General features: G+C 44.2%; 2 protein-coding genes across 5 annotated transcripts in view; one reads left to right on the top strand and one right to left on the bottom strand.

The window, feature by feature from the left end:
- TIMP3 (TIMP metallopeptidase inhibitor 3) overlaps positions 1-19,813 on the top strand; it is a 56,156-nt gene extending 36,343 nt beyond the window's left edge. The window contains exons 2-5 of the mRNA XM_075008144.1: positions 4,064-4,146; positions 13,385-13,496; positions 14,250-14,371; positions 15,807-19,813. Coding sequence (XP_074864245.1) covers positions 4,064-4,146; positions 13,385-13,496; positions 14,250-14,371; positions 15,807-16,004 — 515 coding nt within the window. The 3' untranslated portion in view covers positions 16,005-19,813. The remainder of the gene's footprint in view (positions 1-4,063; positions 4,147-13,384; positions 13,497-14,249; positions 14,372-15,806) is intronic.
- SYN3 (synapsin III) overlaps positions 1-25,415 on the bottom strand; it is a 262,176-nt gene that overhangs the window by 164,266 nt on the left and 72,495 nt on the right. For all 4 annotated transcript variants that reach the window (XM_075008116.1, XM_075008135.1, XM_075008124.1 and 1 more), the window contains one exon: positions 24,156-24,245. In XM_075008116.1, the coding sequence (XP_074864217.1) occupies positions 24,156-24,245 (90 nt within the window). The remainder of the gene's footprint in view (positions 1-24,155; positions 24,246-25,415) is intronic.

A 25,415-nucleotide genomic window follows, 5' to 3' on the forward strand; every position in this document is an offset into this window, starting at 1 on the left:
AATTGTCAGGGTAAATTAACCATTGGAATAAATTGCCTATGGAGGTTCTGGGATCTCCATGATTGGATGTGTTTAAGAGCAGGTTAGACAAACACCTGTCAGGGATAAATGGTGCTTGGGTCAGTCATGAGTGCATGGGATAGGATCTGATGCCTTCTCCAAGTTCCTACCAGTCCTTTGATTCTGTGAATTCACAGAACCCTCCAGGAATTGTTTGTTCTAGTTAATTTCTGATGCCTGGGAAGTTCTCATTCTGATTTTTAGAAGCTTACAGAAAAAAGTGGGCAAATGGGAAAACAAGCCAACTCTTCAAAGAGATATTTAAAATCCTCATGGTATTCTGCATCAAATCTATAACCCTTTCAATAGGGTCAGATCTAAGTACAAATTACTACTTTCCTGAACTTTATTTTTCCTAGAGTTCATCTATTTTGGCAGTACAAGAAAATGAAAACATACATTTGCCAAGAAGTTCACAAATAAACACTGCTACATGCTTTACTTAATAGACAGCTATCACCGGTATTTTGAATTGGTACTAGTGGAATGTTCTTATCTTCTGCAGAATGTATTAAAAAAAGAAAAAAAAAGAACCGTGCTGTAATAGCCCTGATATCAGTAAAGAGCTATTTGAAGTAGAGGAGCAAGAAACAGCCCTCAAACTTCTTTCGGGTGGAATACAGGAAAAGAGTGTTTGTGTTCATCTGTTAGACAAATTGACCTTTTTCTCTTTGACTTCCATCCTGTTTTCAGCATTGGAGGGCAGCTGTGACATCATACAAAGAGCACCACACATGCAAAAACTAAGCTATGCCTTTGAGATTCCCACTGTCTGCGTGCACACATGCAAGATCTCAAACAGAAACTCTTTGAATATGACCAAATTTGCACTAATGCCCTATGCATCCTCATTAAAATTAATAGGATAGATTGGATAGGGCTCAAAGCTAGAGCAGACTTAGGCTCCCTAATTCTAATGAAGGTATTGGAAATTACTGAATTTTTCATTTGGTTTGTTAGAATGATGCTCTTTTGCTTAGCCCTTTTGGGTAGGGGCAGTTTGAAACTAGCAAAGACTAAGTTGGATCCTTCTGTAATGGATGGTGAAAGATTGTGGGCCCAAAGCCAGACATTGAACAAGTGATTTTGGAGCTGTTTTCACCGCTCTCCCTCCTGGATTTTGAAGGGAAATTTAATCATAAGCCTAAAGCACACTGTGGACTCACCAATCCTAAAAATAAAAAGAAGCCCACACCTTGACCCACTGACACTACTGCCCCATCTTCCTTCTCCCTTTTTAAATTCACTATACGTGCTATCAACAACCATTGCTTCTGACTCCATCAGAGGGTGGTCTTGACACTCGCTTCACTCCTTTCAAGTCCATTGAAAATTTGTTTCTTAAATCTGCCTGGCTTGTTATCTGACCCTTTCACCCAGCCTTCTGACTCCATCCACGGGCTTCTCTTGGTCATGTGCATTCAATTACAAGTTTCTGGTGCTTGCCTTTAAAGCCCTGCAGATTGGTTCTCCCTGCTTCTCTGATGTTGAATGTTACATTGTCCCCCCACTGGTATGATTCTACTACTCTCCTTCTCTTGTTTTCCCACTTCTTCCAGGAGAAACCTTATTTGTTTTTTGATGGTCTCATTGTCCTAAACCTCCCTTCCCTTTATCTCATCCACTATTACCTGTTTCTCAGAGGGATTGTCTCTTCTTTGTCACCTATTTGTAGAATCCCCTGCATGATGAGGCTGGGTGCTTGATTGGGGGTTCTTTGGTATTACCATAACAGAAATAAAATAACTCTTCGACAGACTTTCCTCCATTTCACATTTTGTGCATAGAACACCTAGTCCATAAAGCCACTACCTTCTCTTCCTTCATATTCCTCTTCAAAATGCTTCTGTCTTATGACCTACGAGAAGCTGCCAAGTGGTGGTAACTAGGTAGATGGCTAATAGAAACTTCTGGTAGTTCCGTTCACCAGCCTATATGGTAAAAACCTGATCTTTTTAATACGGCACTTCATAGAATCATCGAATGCTAGGACTGGAAGAGACCTTGAGAGGTCATCGAGTCCAGCCCCCTGCCCTCGTGGCAGGACCAAGTACTGTCTAGACCATCCCTGATAGACATTTATCTAACCTGTTCTCAAATGAAATTAATGGGCAGCCTGAGGAACTCCTGGCCAGAGGAGGCTGTGAAGACCAGGACTGTAGCAGGGTTTAAAAAACAGCTGGATAAATTCATGAAGGTTATGTCCATCAATGGCTATTAGCCAAGCTGTGTAGGAATGGTGTCCCTCGCCTCTGTCAGCAGCTGGAAATGGATGGCAGGAGAGAGATGACTTGATCGTTACCTGTTCAGTTCACCCCTTCTGGGGCAGCTGGCATTGGCTGCTGTCAGCAGACAGGACACTGGGCTGGATGAACCTTTGGTCAAACCCAGTGTGACCTAACAAGGCTGGAGATCAGCCTCCCGAACATGTTCGTACTGGTTGCGGCCTGCTGTGATCTCCACAATGCTGTGGAGAGTAAACAGGAGCCCTTCCTCCAGGCTGGGCTGCCGACACTGCTGCCGAGTACAAGCAGCTGCCCGCTGCCCTGTGCTGCCAGACACAAAGGGGTGAGCTGCGGGTTAGGGAGTTCCTGTGGGAGGCCTTTGCCCCAACGCCCACAGTGACCCACCCCAGCAACCCTCGCCCACTGCACACCTTCTTACCTCTCACTGCTCCCCCACCAAACACCCCTCATCCGCCACACAAGAGGGACAAGGGAATAGGGGTGAAACAACTTCACCATTCCTTCTAGTTCTTAATGCTCTCCTTTTGACTCTTCCTACTCTTTTCATCCTGGTGGAGTACCAGAGTCAACACAAGAGGACTCGGAGGCTGACTTTCTGCCTCTGCTGCAGCATCGATCCACTGTGTAATCAAGACTAGCCCTTGGACTGTAAGATCATCCAGGCCATCTTTGGCTCTATATTCATAAAGCACCTACTACAATGGGGCTTTGATCCTGATTTGCTGTATCTCTGTGTTACCATAATACAAAAGACCTTTTAAAAAAAGGGGAAAATTGGCTAACAACTGGAGGCCGTCTTTTTTTTTTTTTTTTTTAACTTTAGAACATTTTAGTTACAAGCTTAATAAATAGGGAAGCTGTTATGATATGCCATAAAACTTCTTGCATTTCAAAATTCCATTGAAATTTCTTCACCACTTGAAATTTGTCATGCCTCTAAATCACCAAGTTGGGCAATGGGATTTTTATCTTCTAGCAAAGTAACAAATAGTTGTTTAAATGAGCATTTCCCCTGGTGTGCATTCATTCAGCAGAAGATAAAGATTATACCGCATGCACAGGAGCCAGGAAACTGAGCTCCCCTGAGTGGCAGGCAGTCTGGAGCCAGGCGCCAGCTCCCTGCCACTCAGTTGCGTTAACCTGAGATAGGCGAACGCTAATTGTGCATATCTCGGGTTTCTACTATATAGACCCTACTGGTGTAGGCTGCTAAGGGAATATGCCACATCAACACAGTCCCTAGTCATGGCCCTTTCCCTGGCCCATGTACCCACTTTCTAGACTATGCTGGTCCCTATATAGCGGCAGAGGGGAATTATGGCCATTTCTGCAGCTGAAACCTCTTATGGTAGAACTTCTGCACCAAGCTCCTGCCAGTGGCATAGACACAGGCTCAACTGAGCTCAGTGGTTCCACATCTCCTGGGAGGGGTCTGAGTCCTGTTGTTTTTGGAAGGAAATTATTTATTAACAGTAAGGCACCCAATGGTCTTTGGTAACTCGGATGAACTCCTGTGAATCAAAAAGTCATTTCTTAATAGGCATGTGTGCAGGGGGAAAGCAAATAGTTGTTCATTGAGCACAGAGTATACCTGGAGGCTAGCTGTCCCACGGTTTAACCTTATTTTTATTTTACGGTGTCATCTACCCATGAGGTGCTCCTGAACTGAAGAGTCTAGTCTAATGCCTGGATCAGAGTCCCTGAAATGGTGTCACCCGTGTTGTTTACTCTGTTTTGTTTTTCTTCTCCCATGACAGTTATCCGAGCCAAAGTGGTGGGGAAGAAGCTCATGAAAGATGGACCTTTTGGAACAATGCGCTACACCGTTAAGCAGATGAAGGTATGTATGTGTATAGGCACCTCGTGCTAGGTTTAGGTACCAAGGCAAGAGTACTTGCTGATTGCTAAACCTGTCTGCTTTTAGGACCTAGTCGTGTTAGTTGTGAAAGGGGAGTGGAGTGGGGTCAACTACTTACAGATTCATACCCTCAGAGAGGGTATTTAGGTTTTTCCTTTATTCTCAATGCTTATTTGGTGAAAGACCTGAATGACAGCTCTGGATACTGAAGTCCTGTTTAGCTCCAGCAGACACAGTGTAGGCAGCCAAAGTGCAGGCCTCTCCATTTGGCCCTACCAATAGGCCTCCACTAGTGCGACTGCCTGTCTGGGGATCAGTGGTTCAGCCTCTTCTAGCCTTGGCTTCTCTGCTGAGACTGTCAGCAAGGCTGTTAGTTCCAGTGGTGGCAGTTTTGTGGAAACTTGTCCAGTATGAGCTGGACTGAAAAAGTAGAGATGCCTCACAAAGTCCCTCAGCAGCTGAGGGAGAGGAGCTTTCAGACACTTTCAGCCTATGCTAGATTTAAACTTGTGACTTACAGGTGATGAGATACTTTTCATTGCCAGTCCCTTGAATTTCCATTCTCGTCCAGCTACAGTAAACCCTTGATTTAATGGACTGATGTGGGGGAGGGGTGCTCGTTAAACCCGAAAGTCTGTTAAAAATGAGGGTTTATTGCCCATCCACCCCACTAGGCTTGCCCAGATCCAGTTCACCCCACCCCAAAAGAAAATGCCTGTGACGTATCAGAGCCACCACTGCTGATGCTTGCTGGACCCACAGCTGGAAGGACGACGATGCTGGAGCTGCCACGCGCTCCTCCCACTGGGGTGGGGCATGTATGCGAGTGCTGTCTGCCTGCATATGCACCCCGCCGCTGATGGGAGGAGCACGTGGTGGTTCTGGCGGCAGCAATCCAGGCCCCAGGGGAGGGTTCAGCCATGGCGGATTGCGGGTTTTTGTTTTTTGTTTTTTTTTTTTGGCCCACAGTCCGCTAAATTGGGGTCTGTAAAATTGAGGGTTTACTGTACTCAGACCTCCCCTGCCCAAAGCCATATAACTAGGGTTGCAGATTGGTCACGTTACTGCTTATCAAGATTCACACAGCAATCAGAGGACAACTTAGTCAAACCCGCAGGTTCAGGGACTGATATGGGACTGATTTCTTTTTTAGCTAAAAATGCCCTGGCAAAGGAGGGGGCACTAACTACCTACAGCCTCAGCATCTAGACCATGAGGCCTCTTGAGGCGAGCAGGGCCCTGAAGAGTGAGCCACTCTGTACTTGCCACAGGCAACTTCTGTCGTTTTCCCCCCCTCCATGGTTCCCATTGCGGGTGCTGTGTTGTGACCTGGTTCATGAGGCCAAAGCTGCCCCTCTGCCACAATTTGGGAGAGGTGAGGGCGACTGGGTCACATTTGAGTAAGTGATGCTGTGACCTCAGATGCTAGGTCATAACACCCAGAGCAGTGAGCTGGGCTTAGCCCTATGGGACACAAGAGCCTGTGCTATCGGGTGAGTGGGGCAGGGTCACCCACCAGGACCTTGATTCTGAACCAGGAAGGTGATACTCCTAGAGTCTCCCTACAGGAAGTCATGGACAAAAATAATCACGGTACAAGTGACCTTTTCTCTGCATCATGACGAACTGGCATTCCTGTTCTCATTCAGCACAGATTTCATTTAACCTGTTGCTTTGGATTTTTTGGCCAGCTGACCCCTTGTTATGTAATGTTAAAAAATCAGCCCGAGTTTGTTTTTCTTGGCTGCAGAACCCCAGTCATAAGACTGGTTTATGTCTTTTATAAAAGAAAAAGAACGAAAAAGCTTTGGCAGCTGTTGCAGAAATCTGAAACATATTAGACCAAGAAAAGGTTCAGGAAAAAGTGCCTGTCTTGTAACAGTAACTCTCTTTATAAGGCAGTTTATAGCTAAGCAACAAAGCTGTGAGGAGGAGACAGAAAGCCTGTTTCATAAGCGATCACAAAGCCGCACACGTTACAAGAGTCGGGCTTAGCAGGGCTCTTTTCCGGGAGTGGAATTTCTGCCCGTCACGTAAGAGGGGGTGAAGTGCTGAGGTTCTGTGTTTGCTCACGCTTTGGAATGGTCTTTGCTCTTTAAAAAAGTCTGAATTTTGTGCGTGGGAAAGGAAGCAACTGATCATATTGACTAGAGTGAGACAGGCTACAGCCACCCCCCCTCCCGCCTTGGGCAATCATCCCAGTTCTCACAAGCAGCACCCTGTGCTATGCCAGTCCTGCTGGGCCATCCTCCAGCTCTCTCTGTTCACCTCACCGCCAGTGCTACTCCATTTCTTCATGCTGCAGCCCACAACCCTTGTTCTCCTTCCCTGTAGCATTTCCTGCTATTGTAGTCCTTTGCTGCACTCCCTTCCTTCAGGCACACAGACAGATTTCAGGTATGAAGTGCCTGATCTTGGAATTGTAGACATGGTCAGGGCAATCACCACCTGCTTTCTTTACCAACTACTGATAGTACGATATGGCCATGTCTACACTACAAAAATAACACACACCCTACCTTGAAGTTAAATTTCGGAGTAGGGCACTACTCCGTTCCCAGGAATGGAGTAAGGACTTTGAAGTTGGGCTCCCTACGAAGTTAACTTCTAAGTAAGGGAAAATGTGTGTAGACTCTCTGCAGGCTACTTTGAAGTAGTGCCTAACTTCGAAGTTAGTTCATAGTGTAGACACACCCTATTTGTTCCAAGTCAGATATTCAGAGTGTCAGGACTTGCTGAGACCCCAGACAGTGACGCAAAAATATTGCCAGAAGAAGTGGGGAGCAATAAATATGGTTTGGCAGTTTCATGAAAGCCTTCAGGTGCTTGAGTCTCCCTTCACCTATCAATAATGGAGTCTGAGTCGTCCTCCAATTTGGCCACAGTGGACTCTGTCAGCAGGGGAAGGCATTCCAGTTTGGGAATAGTGCTGGTGATGCTAGTTCAAGACCAGCAGAGGTTTCCAGGAATCTGGGCCACTGTCGGAGAGAGGAGAAAATTCTCTGGTTGGAATAATACAGGTTCGACCCCACTGTCAGCAAAGGGCTTCTAATGACAGCATCTTCTGGGACAGTGATCTGGGATTTAGGGCAGTCACCTTGAACTAAACTGATGTGAGTTATAATTCTGCCTGAAGACACAAGGTGAGAGGGTTGAATGGGCTGAGAGGGCTGAGTCACACCATGGCTGTGTCTACACTAACCCCAAACTTCCAAATGGCCACGCAAATGGCCATTTCAAAGTTTACTAATGAAGCACTGAAATGCATATTCAGCACTTCATTAGCATGCGGGCGGCCGCGGCACTTCGAAATTGACGCGCCTCGCTGCCGCACGGCTCCTCCCGACGGGGCTCCTTTTCGAAAGGACCCTGGCTACTTCGAAGTCCCCTTATTCATATGAGCAGATGGGAGTAAGGACTTCAAAGTAGCTGGGGTCCTTTTGAAAAGGAGCCCCGTCTGGACGAGCCGCGCGGTGGCGAGGTGCGTCAATTTCGAAGAGCCGCAGCCGCCCGCATGCTAATGAAGCGCTGAATATGCATTTCAGCACTTCATTAGCAAACTTCGAAATGGCCATTTGCATGGCCATTTCGAAGTTTGGGGCTAGTGTAGATGTAGCCCATGTCTGAATTTTCTTTTCCCATATTCATGCTCTATTGTGAAAAGTCACCCAGCCGTACTCCAAAAGCCTTTATGTTAGGGAAGCCAAACTACGGGAGCGTTTCCCATTCTGTTTCCATTTGGTTGTGCTGCTTGATGGGGTTGGTGGTTTTTGCAGCAGATATCCCACTAATCCATATGCATCTATGCCAAGACCGTAAGGGGACAATTGTCTCAGCAGAAGCTGATACACAATGTTCAGTTAGGAAACCATGTGCCAAACAAAACCCAGCAAGGTTTTATTTTCATCAAGAGATGGCACGAATTGGCATGTGCGATTCTACTAGCACAGCAGGGGAGATCCATTGTCTCACGTGTTTTAACCTGTTTGAACCTGTGCCAGTCAAACTGCTCCGCTTAACTGGAACACCCCACAGACACAACTTTAAATAAGCAATCTGAGCATCTTCTCTTAAACCCTACTAGCCTTGTGCCGCTCTGGGAGCAATCAGTAGCAAGGTGTGCAGCTTTTGTGGGCAGGAGGGTAGGGGGAGCAGAAGCTGAGGCAGGTGATGCTCTCCCCTGTTGGAAGTACTACTGTACCGCTGAAAAGAAAAGCCAGTTGGGCATCTGACATTGCACAGCTGCCTGTTAGCAGCACTCATGATGCAACTCACATGTTGGTGTTTGCTGGCCACGTTTAAGCCCCCCCCCTGCACCCTTAAATGAAAACCAAAAACAAGCAGCACACTTACAGTGCTGAATTGTCTGGCTAACCAGGCTGAGACATAGACAGGGAAAGTCTAGACAAGGCGAGAGAGCTGAGTGCACACATTAATAACAGTCTAGCTTCCTGTTTTCTTTTTGGTCCCCTGCATTCATTCAGGTCAGCTCCCACACTTCTGTAACGTCCCACAATTCCTCATGCAATATTACAGCTAGACTCCCAAGACACCTGGATGGAAAGCACATAGCCAGTCCATAGATGCAGTACAGAGGAAGGCTTTTTAGTGCCAAGGCTTGTTGTTTTAAAAATCTAGTAATTATTTTATTTCTTTTTGGAATCTAAAGTACTCTTTATTTATTTATTTTTCCAAAACTCCATGCCAAGAGTTGTCCCTGAGCTGATGGGACCTGGCCCTAGACAGCAGTGTAATTTCTTGGTTCTGCAAGCTGTGATGCCACAATGCATTCTAGGACCTATTCTGAACAACTCCAGGGACCTGAAAAGAAACTAGATCAGATTTTAGTATTCTGTGGGCATGTCTAGGCTCTGGGAAGATCAACCTGGTCAGGGTCAATCTTCCAGAGTTTGATGTCACATGTCTGATAGAGATGCGCAAAATCTATCTGTCTGGGGTTGGTAGTCGACCTCTGTACTCCTTGCAATAAAGGGAGGTCAGTGGGAGAAGTGCTCCCACCAACCTCCCTCATTGCAGACAGCCAGGTAAGTTGATTTCAGACATGTCGATTCTACCCCCACAATTGCCATAGCTAGACTAGCGTATCTGAAATCGACTTACCTGCCTACTGTAGACCAAGCCTAAGTGTTTACTCTATCCCAGTGTAGCCTGGTTAAGAGGAAGCATTGACGATATGTTGCCTACAGAAAAGGGCTTGTTTGTTTTTTTTAGCTTGAAGCTCACCTTTAAAATGTACAGTGAGGGGATGAAGCAGTGGTAATACAAAGTATTTTATGCATCCAGAAGTAATGCTTGGAATACATTTATTTATTTTTGGGAAAGGGTCGTTTTGTAGAAGACTTCTCTCTCCCGTAATTTCTCACAGGTTTGCACTCCCTCCCCCAAGCCTCCATGTCCCCCGTGACAGGGCAGCTGCACTTGAAAGGGATTGGCAGGAGTTCTCTGTAGAGCCCATCAATACAACTCCTAGAATCAGCTAGAGGAGTCCCTGCAGTGTGTGGTGAAGTATTTTTCCAGGGGCTGAGTATGCTGCTGCTTGCAGCACTTTCTGCAGTACCAGATGAGGCTGAGGTTCAATTCTTTAATGTGTTCCCATATAAATCAACAAGTACCGTATCACTTGTTACCGGTTAAGAGCCTATTATGTGCTTGGTACTATCCAAAAGGACACAGTCCCCTTTGTTTTCATTTATACCATCTAAGACATGATCTCCGTTACTGTAGTAACTGAATGCTTCAGGACCCTTCATGTAGTCTCACAGCACCCCTGTAAAGTTGAGCTGTTGTTCCCATTTTACAGATGAGGAAGGGAGGCACTGGGAGATTGAAGTGACTGGTGCAAAGTCACAGGAAGCCTGTGGAGGAGCAGGCAATTAAACGCCAGGTTTCTAAATCCTAGGTTAGTGCCTTAACCACTGGACCATGTACAGACATACGACATAAATCAGGGTATCTAATTTTATGCCCTGGAGACCAAGAACATTGCAAGGATAATGACGTGGATGAGGCAAGTCATGCAAGGATCAACTATTTAATATGAGGCTTATGCTCAGTTCAGTATCTGCTTGAATATTCCAATTATGATTCTTGCAAGTCTACTGGTATGGAATGATTAACTTTAAAAAAACAAAAAAAAATTCTTTCCTTACATAGTTGTCAGGCATAATTAGCAGCAAGACTGGAGAATACCAGCTCTTTGGAATGAATTTTGCTTTATGTGATATTGCTGTTGCACAGTAACAGGACTGCTAGATTGCCACAGTAATCAGTGCAATATACATATGGAGAGGCAAGAGTGTGATGGGTTTCCCCCAGGTATGCTGGTCATACCTCTGAGCCTACCAGCCCTCTGGGGCACCCCACCACTGTATTGCTGGGCCAGAAACTCTGGTGTCCCCAGCAAAGGCACAGCATTAGGGTAACAGGTCCCCCCCTCCCAACTGCAAAACCACATACAGTGAACCAGGTGAACTGTGGGAGGGCTCAGCTATGAGGCCATTGACAACACCCAGGATTGCAGCCCCAAAGAGTAACAAAACCCCTAATAAATCTGCCTTGTTCTACCTAAGAGTTCTACAAAGAGAGAGTTTATCAGATCTGCCCCCTATCTATGAAACAGAGATATGAACAGTGGTAGTTCCCTGCCAGGTAACAATTATTTACACTGGGTTTGAGAGTCAAAGGGACTTCAATAAGTGTAAAAAGTAGGATTTAAGTGATTGCAAGTGAGAACAGAGAGATCATAGTAAAAATCTGAGGGGTAGCGGTGCTGGTCTGTAACGCCAAAAACAACAAGCAATGCTGTGGCACCGTAGAGACTAACAAATTTATTAGGTCATAAGCTTTCTGGGTAAAACACACTTCATCAGATGGGTTGAAATAACAGAACCAGGGTGTATATACAGCAGAAATGGTGGGCCAGGATGGGGGGGTGCAGGGGGAGATGAAGTTACCTGTCATTAGTAGGACCCGTTAATGAAGCAACAGAGGGAGACATCTGAACTGGAATTCATTTGCAAATTTAACACCATTAACTTAAACTTGAATAAAGGTTATAACTGGCTATTACATTACAAGAGCAATTTCCCTGCCTTTCATATTCGCACTTGTGCATGCTATGAATGAGACACATCCAGTTTAATTTGCTTCATTAACGGGTCCTACTAATGACAGGTAACTTCCTTTCCTCCTCCACACGTGGCCTCTGCTGCTATCTATATCCTGGATTCTTTTACTTCCACCCATCCAATGAAGTGGGTCAGAATAAACAAACCAGCTAATCCTAATGCACTAAGAAACTTGTTACATGCAAATTCTTACCCTAATGGTTGTTCTAATCATCTTTTTCACAAGCTAGGCAGCCTCCTAGTTTGGGCCCAATCCTTCCCCCGTTCAATCTTAGATGTTTCCAGCAGGCACCTTGGGCATTTAGTAGGAGGTCTCCTGGTATCTGACCACCACCCCTACTGTTTGGTTTCCAACCTTTATATCCTGTTTGCCCCAGGTGGGAGTTTTTTTGTGCTCTGTGTCTACTTTCCTCACCTTGAGTGGAAAATCCAAAATGGGTTCCATCATCAAGTGGCCTGGCCACATGTCTTCGTAGGTCCAACCACAGTTTGGGCTTAAAGGAAAATCAAAGCCATTTACAGATCATCAGTGTGAGGAACAAGCCCTTATTTCTCTGGAGTATTACTAATGGCCCTTATTAGCACATCTAGAATTAGAAGAAACAGATACATACAGAGGTAGCTGTGTTAGTCTGTATCTTCACAAAAAAACCAAAACCCAGTCCTATAGCACTTTACAGACTAACAAAATAATGTATTAGTTGACGAGTTGTCGTGAGACACACCCACTTCTTCAGATCTGGAATTTTTTCCATAGTTACAAAAAATCATAGCTTTTGGGGTTTGTTTTGCTTAGATATCTCTAGTTATAAGCAGCGGGTAGAGGGGAGAAACTTCAAGCTAGCAAAACTGGTCTTTATGATGATGCAGTAGAAAGACGGAGGGGCGCGGAGGAAGGAGAGTGGCAGATCTAGAGGAAACAGTGAGGTTCATTGCACTGAGCATTTACTTTGCAAGGATTTGATATCACATGTGTTTTGTAGACTTTGCCAAGTAGGGGAAGAAACTTCATGAAGCTGAGTCACCTCACCCTTCAGTGTTTTCTGTCTAAATTTTGGCCACCTGTACAACTAGGCAAAAAGACATTTAAAAAGTGTCATCAAAATTTAGCTAAATACTTTCTGTTTTTGACTTTTTCAGGAAAACAGTAATTGAAATTTAAAAACAAAACAAAACAAAAGCAGCTTTAATCTTCATTTTTAGGTGTATTTTACTCGCACAATGCCACACAATTCAGCATGGTTGGTAGTTAACTTGCAAGACTTCTATTGATCCATTCTGGAGGTTGTCAAAGTAATTTCTGACTAATTTCAAATCCATTTGAATACTTATGGGATCAAAAGTTCTCTCTAACTTGAAAATAACGGGGCTTCTACTTGTGAGAAGATGTGGAGGTAAGGGGCAGAGCAGATGGTAGAGAAATTCTACAGAAATAATGAAGACTCTAGATGATAACTTGAGCATTATGGCACTGATTAGTACTAATTTGAGGGTGGGTGGCTGGTTTCTTAAACCTTTCTTTAGCTGGAGAAATAGTAAGACCCTGAAGTCATGGGGAGCTGTGAGTGCTTAACCCAGTGTATCAGGCCTTGAAGCAGGTGCCTTTAACTGGGCATTCAAACTGAAACATCCAAAATAACAGAGCCTGGAAAATGTGGGTCTTTTTTTAAATCTCCTGAGGGGAGACAAACTGTTTAAATGGTAAATGCAATTCACAAACTCAAATTTCATTTTTCAGGTTCGCCTTAGGAATAGCTTGGGATATTTGAACTTTGGAACCCATGAGATGTGGCTACTCCTAATCAAGAATGAGATGAAGTTAGAAAGGTTGTGTGCTGGAACTGGATTGTAATGGGTTGTTGTAGGTTGGGCGTATGAGACAAGGCTTTGAAATCAGGTACCTACAGTATGTCAGAGCTGAGCCAATACCATTAGTTCCTTACTTTCATAAACATTACAGTGTGCTGCCCAGAACCACAACTACAGATGCAGTTAAGGGACCCAAGGGAAATTCCAACAGTGCTGAAAAACCCCTCCTCACAGAATCTAACCCCTTTATTTATTCCTTTTAGATGTACAGGGGCTTTGACAAGATGCCACAAGTTCAATATATCTACACAGAAGCTTCTGAGAGTCTTTGTGGGGTCAAACTAGAAGTCAATAAGTATCAGTATCTGATTACAGGTAAGGGACTGCTGGGGTCTCTGAGGTCTAGGACCTCTGTTTTGTCTGTATCTAACCTGCCAAACACTTGCATGGAGGACAGGGTGCAGCTCTACGAGCAAGTTCTTAGACAAGGTGTGTATGCTTCTCTGGGCAGAAATATCACATACCAGTTAGACTGCAGAGACAACCTCTCAAGAGCATTCCAATTTCTGGGGCTTCTCTCTCCCTTAGCAACACATGCGTCTAGCTTTTTTCTCTCCTTAAATCTCCCCATTTTGCAAACCACATATCCAGTGGTGAACATTTCAGTGGCAATTAACCCATAGTTGAGAAGATGTGCCCATTTCAGTACAGGTCGGTGTGATTAGAAATAGCAAGACACCACTTCGCTGAGCCAGAAGTGGAAAAGCCTCTTGGGACCAATGAGTTGATAATATGTGGATGCAAAGAGAACTGGGATAGAGCTTATACCAAGTCCTGTTGCTCTGTAAGGTGCCAGCACACCCACACCTTACCCTGCTGTGGAGGGGAACGTGATGGCAGTGGTCATCGGCATGCTGTGGGGGGAGATTCTCACAGCTGGTACATCGCTTCCAACTTGTGGAAGTTCCAGCATCTATCTCACTACGCCCATGACTAGTAGAACAAAATAAACAGATTACTGAACTGTGACTAAAGGCATGTACGTGGGATTGAGGATACAAGCAGGCTCAGGAAACCAACTGACTGACCTGAGAAGAACTAATTTGTGTCCCTTGCTGTGTTTCCCAGGCCGGGTTTATGATGGAAAGGTTTATACTGGCCTGTGTAACTTGTATGAAAAATGGGACCGACTGACCCTATCCCAACGCAAAGGACTAAATCATCGTTACCACCTCGGTTGTGGCTGCAAGGTCTGTATTGCCTCCAGTTAGATGCAATTAAAAGCCTAGTCTTAGAACTGGGCTCTCTGCAGCTGATCGTTCACCTGCATTATTGCTATCAGGAAAGGAATAAAAGAGAGAGAGCTGTGGGTGTTTTAAATTTTGTTTAACACAAAGCAAAAGACAAAATTTTGCCTTCTTGCTGATTTCACAACCAAATGAACAAAGTGACCATTTCTGACTGTGCCTTTTCGCTGAACTTTTTGGTATAATTTATAGGGGGGTGAGAGAATCTCTGAAAATTTCACAAAAATTTGGCATATCGGCTAATGTGTGCAGACTCACTGCTGGGAACGTTTGATGAGCTTTTTTCCCCACGAAAACATTTGGTGAGGTTAAGCTCAGAACTTTCTCTGCATGTTCACACTCGGCTCCCCGCCTGCACGTACTTAAGCACATGGTTGAGACTAAGCCAGAGGTTCCACACCTATGGGGCATAGTGCTAAGGTCATCAGCAGGGCACAAAGACCTGGTGGGGCCAGGCTTGAATGCAATGAGGGTGCTATCTGGCAGGGGAAGTAGACAGAATACTATGCAGGTGCTCTTGGCTGCCAAGACCAAGCTCCCTGCTCACTTTGCTCCCCCATCAATGCAGCCACCAACTAGCATTTATGCTCCTCTGCTGTGGGCATTAACGGAGACTCTGTGAGCTGGGACGCTATAACCTGGGGGTACTGGTTCCCTTCAAGGGGTAGCTCCTTCCTGACCCTGGCTGTTCAGCACAGCTCTGAGACAAAGCCCTTTCCACTTGCTCTGCCAGACAGGAGTCTGTGCAGAGAAAGCAGACAGCTGCTCTCAAGGGCTGGAGTCAGCAGGAAGCCCAGTCCAGCAGGGGTTTAGTGCTCATGGGTGCATCTCTCTACTCCTAGCCTAATCCTGATCCTTTAGTGTGGCTCTGTTCGCTGTGAAGGTAAAGTTAGGGAACAAGATTGAGAGGGAGCTGGGTCCCAGTAGTCAAAATTGCCAGAACTGCTGCAGGGAGCGGAAGGTTTGCTCAGCGGCCACACAGTCTAGTGCCTTTCACCCAGGTGTGGCCCCTGGGTACAAGGTACTTCTCCCCCAGGAATTGTGTTTAAAAAGAGGGGTGGATGCATGGAACATGAATCTCTGAGGTGGGGTGCAGCAAAAAGCGTGGGAACCTCTGAATTATGAGTAGCGGAGGGAGGGAGGGAGAAAAAAATTCTATGAATGGTAAGATGGGTGTGGTGGGAAATGTTTATGCATCACTGTGCTTGTGTGGTAAGTTAAGTACATGTTCATGTGTTTGCAAAATCAGGGCTTAGTTTTCTTGGTTAGTACTTCAGTTTTGACAGAGTTTTTCAGATCACCTGTTTCTGATTTAAAAGCAAAGTCCTACAAAACGTTCCTTCAATTTATCTTACCCACTTGCTGATTATAATTGCAGATTAAGCCTTGCTACTACCTGCCCTGTTTTGTGACTTCCAAGAATGAGTGTCTTTGGACAGACATGCTCTCCAACTTCGGTCATTCAGGGTCCCAGTCAAAGCACTATGTCTGCATCCGACAGAAAGAAGGATACTGCAGCTGGTACAGAGGATGGGCACCTCCTGATAAAACTATCATCAATGCCACAGACCCCTGAGCACACAGTCTCTTCCCTCTGCCTTTCCTCCCTCCCTTATGGCTGAGCTTCTCTTGGACAATAATTCCTACCAGATCATGATGATGACAATGAAATTAGTGCCTGTTTTTCTTGCAAATTTTAGCACTTCAAACGTTTAACAAACAGTCTATTCTGTCATGCTGAATTTGTTTTAACCACCTTTTTTGATTCTGAGATCACCCATTTCAGTCAGATTATATTAGTCTGGGAACTTCGTTTGCACATCAGAAAAAAAAACTATGGAGCCTTTGCTCTCTTTGTATCATTATCTATAGCAATATAATCTATATTTTTTTAGGAAAACAAAAATATAAAAACTATCCCAGTTGGGCACTATATCCTCCTTCCTTGCCCTGGCTTCCCCACACCCTCTTCGCACACTCACTCTACAAATTATGTAGACTGAAGGGGAAACCGGTTCAATTGATTAGATCAGCAGAAAACAAATAAGTCCTTATTTATATGGGGAACTGGAAGTGTGTGATTGGATCCAGCAGTGGGAGAACTTGGCTGATGTTAAGACACTGCATCTTCTGGTGAAAGCACAAAGGACTGAACGTCCTCTTTGCTCATTCAGTCACTGTGTGAAGGCAGGACCACATTGGAAGGTCTGGGATTCCACAGAGCACAGAGAGATGCATTATGGGAGGTGATTCATCTCAGTACAGTGCAGCAGGTGAGAGGCTGAGCTGTTTTAAAGAGAGTTGCTCCTGAAATTTTGCTCCCCCAGCAAAACTCCCTTGTGAACATCATAAGCCAAACAGATGCAAATTATCAATCAATCACACGGAGTGGGAGAAAGGGGAGCCTCACAAGGGTTTATTGCTATAAGAAATCTATTGCTAAAATAGTTTAGCTGAAGTAAGATGTATATACACATAAATGACATAAGCTATTTTTGACAGGATGTGGAATTATTTAGTGTTGTGAACAATGACTGCTTTGACTGTGTTTTAAAACAGAAATCTTGACATTCCGAGTCAGTGATTTATTTTTTTTTTTTTTTGTAAAAGATATTGAAACTCCAGTGTATCTGCAGTAGTAATTAGGATCACTGTTCGCTCCCCCTTCCAACCACCATGGCTGACCTCCTACAGCTACACTGGCTGCGATTGTGTATGTAGTGAAAGCAAAAGCCAGTGGAGCGAGGCAAAGAAAAGCAGTATCCTGACAGGCACATCCCAGAGCTCTAAATTTCAGCTGCCCAATGGATTCCAAATGCTTTGTTTCCCCCAAGCTGTTGTTCAGCCTAGCTGTGGGCATGTGCTTATCCCACCCCCTGAGGTGACATGGGGGAAGAGACGGCCCTGGATTTGCTATTCACTGGAGGATTTTTTTCATTCTGTTTTTATTAAGAATCTATAATATAAATTTTCTTATTAAATAAAAATATTTTAAGATTTAATATTGATGCTGAGGGGTTTCTGACAAAATGGGTGACTATATTTTACTGGGTTTGTAGGGGTGAGGGGGGCAACATTTAACAACACTTTTTTTATTATTATAATTATTTATCTTACATAGCCATGTATCTTCAGTTCATTCCACTTAGCAATCAGAGCAGCTGTCAGCAAGAGAAGACATTGCAGTCATTCTAGACGGGGACAATATAGCATCCTCTATGCATTGATCTTTTCAATTTGTTTGGGGTTTCCTCACCTTTAGGAGAGCACATCAGGAAGGGGGAGAACGTATTGTAGTTTGGAACCCACGCATCAATTGCTTGTGGCTTCTTTGACTTCAGTGTTACTATGCTAATTTACACCAGCTGAGGATCTAGCCTATTTAATAGAGTCTGTGGCTATGTCTAGAAGGCAGGTTTCTGTCAGACAGAAGTTGTGTCGACAGAGCGCAGGTCCAGACTGCATATCCGTTGCCAGAGATCTGCTAGTTGGTAGCATTTTGTCAACATCCCTGTACACCTCGTTCCACGAGGCAGAAGGGATGTCTCGACTGAGCGGGTTTTTCTGACATTGTAGACAGCGCAAATGTCTGAAAAGCATCTCCCAGCAGAACTGTTGGCAAAGACTGTTCCCAGCAGTCTGGACGCAGCATTACAGCAGAATGTGTGTGAGAGGTTTAAATAGCATTTTCCTAGAATTGTTTGGAGTAGATGGGACTTTGGGTGGGCTATTCAATGCCTAAATGGTTTAGGAGCACTAACCTCACTGAAAGTCAATGGGATTTGTGGTGAGGCACATCCCTTCTCCCTGCACCTTAAATTATAAGCCGATTTTCAGATGCAAAAAAGTACCATCAATCTCTTATTGGTCTCTGTGGGAGATTAAGTTGCTTTTTAGGATCAGGTGCTATTGGGCTGCTTCCCTTTTGAGATGGGCATCATCGAGCTGGGCTGTGAGCACAGGGGACCAATTTCTGCTCTGATCCATCCAGCAGTGCACTCACAGGCATCACTGAAAGCAGAACTTGCTCTTTCATCTGTTGCCGATGGAATTAACCATTGTTCACTTTGCAATTTGTGACCCTCACTGGAGCAAACCCAGGCCTGACCCAATGACCATTCAGTCGGTGGTGCTTTAGTGATGGTTGTGCTGTTTCTCCAAGCTTTGGAAGGCGAGATGAAGAGGCTTGCCGTGCAAAGATTTGACTTGGATTTCCATTAAAGCACAGCTCTGTGTATTTTATCTTCTCACTGACTGTGTAATTTAAAATCATATAAGTAACTGAAACACTGCAGTATTGCAACCACATTATTGTGAAAATCTTTCTATTTTATTGCTTTGAAGATGTGTGTTCCTAAGCAGACTGTATCTGCATGCTTTGTAAACAAAACAAGCCAAAAAAAAAAAAACCCTGCTAGCCAGCAGAGCTATTTTCCTGTACAGATTTCCATTTTGTATTGCATAGAGTAAAAATATTTTTGACATGCAGACAGTGAGACTGGTGAAGGCGGGGGCACAGAAAGCAACCTTCTCACTTGCCAAATAAAGATGCAGCTGTAGAGGCTTTTTAAAACATGGAGCTAAATAGAAAGAGAGCACAAAGGGGGAAGAAACCAGCACAAAATACATCTCTTTTGGGAGGCTTCTGTTTTTATTCTTGTTTTTTTTGATGAATACTATCAGGGACAGATATTTTGCAGATTAAGCTTTGTCCTGCACTTGCATTAAGGCCTGGTCCGAAGACTATTGGTATCAACAGGTCTCTGTCCCTTGACTTAAATGGGTTTTGAGGTCAGATGCCTAAATTTCTGCCTGCATCTCTATCTACTCTTCCCTTGCCTTACTGAAGAGCACTCCAGCCTACCAAGACATACCCTCCCTCTGGACTATGGCAGGCCATGCAATAAGGATAGCTCTGTGGTTTTGAGCATTGGCCTACTAAACCCACGGTTGGGTGTTCACTCCTTGAGGTGGCCATTTAGGGGTCTGGAGCAAATAGATTTAAAAAAACAAATTGGTCAGGGATGGTGCTTGGTCCTGCGAAGAGGGCAGGAGACTGGACTTGATGACCTCCCCAGGTCCCTTCCAGTTTTATGAGATGTGTATATCCATATGTAGGCACCCTCCATGAAGCTCCTTTCAGAGTGCTGTTGTTCCAGATTAGCTGGGATTGTTGTTGACAATACACATCTCGCTGCTTCCCCTTTGTGGTAAGGTTGAAGTGTGGCCTCTAACCCACCATCTGGGCAATTTGCTGACAAGGATGCTGTCAATGGCACTATTTACATCAGTGTCTGCATGATCAGGGCCTTTGTTTTTAACAAATACAATTTTACTATGTTTTAATGAATCAATATTATTAAAGCTATATTTTTACAAAGCTAATTCACTGTTCTAGACTATTTTTGCTGTTTCCTTATTTCCATTTTGTTGTCTTATCTCAGCTTGGAGGACAGATCAGTCAGTTTCACTTTCCTTTATAGTCAGTGTCACATTCCAGTTCTCCTCACAAGCCCAGGACTGTAGCTTTGGAACCACTAACCCTACTTGGGGATGCTGTTTTTAAAGATTGTTTCCTTTAGAATTGAACAAAAATATTTTAAAGTTGGGAGTAGGGTTTTTTATTTCTCCTCCATTTTCTTTAGGAAAAAGGGTGGGGGAGGATTTTCTGTATACGGAATTTCCTGTGAAGAGTCCCACTGAAGTCAGTAGGGCTCTGTGTTGAGAAAGCAGTCCACCCACAAGGTGTAAACTGCAGAACAAGGGCCTAACATGACCATCTACGCTTCAAGTAGGCAAACCCACCTAGTTCTGGTCAGCAGCACCAGGGGTGGGACAGGCTACCAAGTATATACCTAATGTTTCAGAGGGATGTTACTTCCCAGTTAGACCCGTCTGCCAACCAGTACCACTGTTATTAGCACTTGCAACACCAGTTCAAAATGCAGGCACATCCTTAAATGCTGAACACCCACTCTCACCAGGTGGGCAAAATGCTACCTCAGGGTGACCATGAACAAACCACTTGCTAAGAACTCAAAGTGAAGGGAACAGAGAGATAGCCCTGTTAGTCTATATTCGATCAAAACAAAAAAGCACTTTAAAGACTAACAAAACAATTTATTAGGTGGTGAGCTTTTGTGGGACAAACCCGCTTCTTCAGAGCAAAGTGAAGGCACAATGAAGAGAGTTCACGCTGTTTAAAGGACTTTCCAGGTGTATTTCTTCAACATTTTCAAAATACAGGTTGAACCTCTCTCATCTGGTACTCTCACGACCTGAGCAGTGCCAGATGAGAGAAAGTTGCTGGACTGTCGGAGGTAATTATTGTCTAGCACATTACCAACACTTGCTCATCTTTCTGGGCTCTTAGAAGACATTTAGGGGTAAACTAGAGCTAAATAACAGCACAGAACACTGAGTGCCAGGGCTGGTGGCTGTAAACAAATGTTATGGGTCCATGGGAAACTTGGCCACACAAATGATAAGTGGTCGTCCGGCTAACTAAAATGCTGGATTATGGATGTTGCCAGACTAGAGAGGCTCATCCTGTATGATAAGTTATGAATTTGTACATTTTGGGGCCGTAGGACAAAATTTAAAGGGTGGTACAAACATATTTCTTTTAAAATGCAGGTCAAAGTTTTCTACAAATTTTTACAAAATCCTTTGGAAAAATCCACTATCCTATGCTATTTCTTTTTCTGTATGGGCATCTTGGTATGGCTGGCGTGCCCTTTTCTTCACTGAGCCACTCCGCTGCTCCTGGCAGGCACAGAAATTTGAGTAAGGAAAAATGAAGCCTGAGAGAACTCTTTCTCTAGAAGAAGTGTATTTGTTGCTAAATTCTGTAACAGTGTGTACAATTTTCCTCCATGTTATTTATAAAGTTCATACTCTGCGAATGTATATTGTCTTTAAGGTAATACTACATAATGTTCAATTTTTAGTGTCCTCTTACGCTAACCAGTAAAGTGCTTTTATTTCTATAACAGACATTCAGTCTTTGCCTTGCTTATGTTAACCAGTCTCTAACCAAGTAAGAATGGCCCAGGAAACTGTTGCTTTTCCATTGGATTTTAGGTGAAAATTAAGATTTAAGCAATTGTTCTACACCTAAGGACCACCGCAACAATCTGTTTCTTTTTTCAAACCAACCACACCTACAGATTGGTGGTTGAGATTGTCAATCCCAAAACAAGAGGAAAAGAGATGCCTTCTGGAGCCTTTGAATTCCACTTTCTAAATGACCAGATGGGGTCACTGTAGGGCAATAGAGCCATTATGGCTGAATGTGTAACTTGGACCCTCCTGCAAAATACTTCTGGTTCTGTGTGCAAGATGGGATGATGTTGCTTTTACAACAGGCTGCTCCACAGAGGCTAGTTTGAAGCACATTTTCTCTCACATACCAGTGTTTTGATGGACTTACTGCCCAAAATGAGAGAAGGTGGAGGTTACTTAATTAAAATCTCTTGTGAAAATCCCAATCTTGTGATATCTCTTTAATGTGACTCGCTATGGCTAGTCAAAACATTTCCATCAAAGCTTGTTTTTTCTTTTTTTCGACAGAAATTTGGGTTTTCAACTACACTGAGTCTCCACTTTTCTCAGAATTTTGAGTTTGTCAGCAAAACATAGAAATTTTCCGTTGAAAATTTTGACCCACGGTTTTGTAGTCAAAAGTTTCCATTGCAGAGCCCTCTCTCCATATAGACACCATTTTCTGACCCGCTTATGACTAGTTCTTATCCATACTCTTTTCCAAATAGGACCCCATTATTATTTGGAAAATTTTGGATATGCAAAGATGAGTTGTCTGATCTGACACCTGAGGAAAAGTTACTTTAAGGAGAGATATAATTCAAGTAAACACTTAGTGCTCCCCATACAAGACTCACATAACACTATATAAACATCAAGAAACTTAGTTCCATAACACCACTGAGAGGCAAAGAAGGATTATGATTCCCATTGGGGACAATTTATACATCTATATTAGCAGCACTGCAATAGGCACCCACATGGCCCCACAGAATGCTAACATTTTTATGGCCAGCTTAGAACAATGATTCCTTAGTTTTAGTCCCCTATTATACCTCCTTTACTTACACTACATCAATGACATCTTTATCATTTGGACCCATAGTAAAGGGACTCTGGAAGAATTCCACAGAGATTTTAACAACCTGCCTTTACTATTCCACCACAGTACAAATCACTGATGGCCACATCAACACCACTCTCTACCGGAAACCCACTGAATGCTACCCTTACTTACATGCCTCCAGCTTCCATCCAGCCCATGCCACATGATCTGCCATTTATAGTCAAGCCCTTAGATACAATCACATCTGCTCTGATCCTACTGACAGAGACTGAAAACTTCAAGGCCTCTGCCAAACATTCATAAAACTTAATTACCCACTGGGAGAAGTCAAAAAACAGATTGACAAGGACAGACGAATACCCAGAAACCAGTTACTTCAAGATAGGCCCAAGAAGATCAATAACAGAACACAACTTGCCATTACCTATAGCCCCCAGTTCAAACCCCTGCAATGCATCATTAAACGCCTACAGCCTATTCTAAATAATGATGCTACACTCTGGAAGGCCCCATGTGACAGGCCTGTCCTCTCCTACAGACAACCTCCTAACCTAAGAAAGATTCTCACTAGCAATCACAGGCTACACCACAGTAATACTAATCCTGGAGCTTTTCCTTGCAACAAACTCCATTGCCAACTTTGTCCACATATTTATTCTGGGGATACCATCACTGGACCTAACCACCTTAGTTACAAAATCAAGGGCTCATTCTCTTGTACCTCAGCCAATATTATATATGCCATTATGTGCCAGCAATGCCCCTCTACTATGTACATTGGACAAACCAGGCAACTCTTCATCAAAGAATGAATGGGCACAGAGCAGACATCAGGAATCTCAATACACATAAGCCAGTCAGTGAACATTTCAATGGAGTGGGCCATTCTGTGAAAGACCTGAGAATATATATCTTACAACAGAAACTTTAAAAACAGATTGCATAAGGAGAGTTGTGAACTGGAGTTCATAGTCAAATTCGACATATTAACGGTTGAACAAAGACTTTCTTTAAGGAGCCCAAGGAATGCCTAATTACTGTGTAGGTCTAAGGTACAGTATGTACTAGTTCACAGATAAGATAAGTAAACACCAAGAGCAATTACGCTTTAGCAAATTATGCAAGCCAAATAAAACAAGAGTCATGTTTAAAAACACCCTCAAAATCACTTCATTTGACAAACAGCTGCTATATATGTTTAATAGACGATAACTATGTCACAGATGAGACAAAGTTTTACAAGAAACTTTTGTTTCTCCCCATATTCCTCATCTCTCAGCTTTTCTACACATTAGGAAAAGTGCAAAGCCCAACTTGGACACATCATAACAGGCCAGTTCCTTGCCTGTGACAACCAGTCAACAATTTGCTTCATTTCATTTTTAACCCTCTCTCGTTCGTTCATCTTCTATGTGTCCTTCCAAGACCTGAGGGAAAAGGAAAGAGGCACCCTGGACTGTGATCTATGCCAGCTGTTTTTCTGCTAATAATTCACTTTCTGTATTCATGGATATTGTTTAAATTGCCAAGGCTCCCTAAGTGACTCCTTCCACTGGCAACCACAGATTCTTTGCCTCTTCCCCAACTGTGTCATTAGAATAAACCAAGGACACTTACCATCTGCTTATGGCTTGGGAAGAATGTTTGCTCCACGAGGGGGAACTTCTCAGGACCCAGCGAGTTGAAGATTTTAATTAGCTGAGAGAACTAAACAGAGAGAAAGAAAATGTCTGTTGTTTATTAGACAATAAACCAGTTCTTTTAAACAGGGCTGGTATGAGGGGGCTGAGGGGCACAGAATCACATTATCTTCTCCCACCCGTATTTTTTTAATTGACTACAGTGAAAGACGTGGCCATAGCATGCAAATTTATGACTACCTCTCAGGGGTGCATAAAAGCCATGTCTCCTGAGAGAGGAGAAGGAGTCAAGTGGAGAGGCTGGAAGCTGACCAGCTTGCATTCAATTACAGATCCAGTATAAACAGGCCTGGCTTTCACAGCACAGAAGGGCAGAAACTAAAGAGATGGCTGCTCTTCTTGAGCCTGGAGGAAAAGGTGCAGCATATGCTCAAGGAGCTCTTGGGACAGAAATCAGTAGTGCCACTCATGTCTAGCAACAAAACACACTAAAGGCCTTTCCCCCCATGCACCCTGATAAAGACTTGGTAATGTCTCTGAAAAATACGAGAGGAATTAAAAAAAGACACCAGTGTGTCTCAGCCTTTCCAAACGACTGAACCCCTTTCAGGAGACTGATTTATAGAGCCATCCTATCCATAGGACACCCCAAGCCCTGCACTTTTGGGGGCACCTTGGCAGCCACCCCAGCCACGCTATGGATGGGACAGGGGAGGGTTACCTGGGGCAGGGTGCGGGCGGCAGGGGCAGGTGGCAGCAGCAGCTGCTGCAGCGAGGTTACCTCCCCTCAGCCTCCCTTCCCCACTCCACTCCATACACACCATGTGGAGCTAGCAGCAGCTCTGCGCTGCCATGCCACACCCTCCTAGCCCGCTGAGCCAAGGGGAGGTGATCTCTTGCTGCTGTCTGCCCCCTGCCGCAAGTAAGGGGGCCAGAGGTCAGGGTGGGAGTGGATTGGGCAAGGGGTGGGACCTGAGGCACTGTGCCAGAGGTGCCTTGGGCCACGGTCCTCTCTGCAGACGGCCCTGCTGATTTGCCATAAGTAACTCCAAGTTCCACCTTATTTAAAAACGACTTGCTTACAAAATCAGACGTGTCACAACGCCGTCACTGATAAAACACTCACTTTCTCCATTTTACCACATAATCAATAAATCAGTTGGAACATAAATACTGCGCTTACACTTCCATGTACAGTATATGGCACTATATAAAATAACGGTGTAAAATGTTAGGT

The sequence above is a fragment of the Carettochelys insculpta genome, chromosome 1 (genome assembly GCF_033958435.1).
Source record: "Carettochelys insculpta isolate YL-2023 chromosome 1, ASM3395843v1, whole genome shotgun sequence".
Lineage (NCBI taxonomy): Eukaryota > Metazoa > Chordata > Testudines > Carettochelyidae > Carettochelys > Carettochelys insculpta.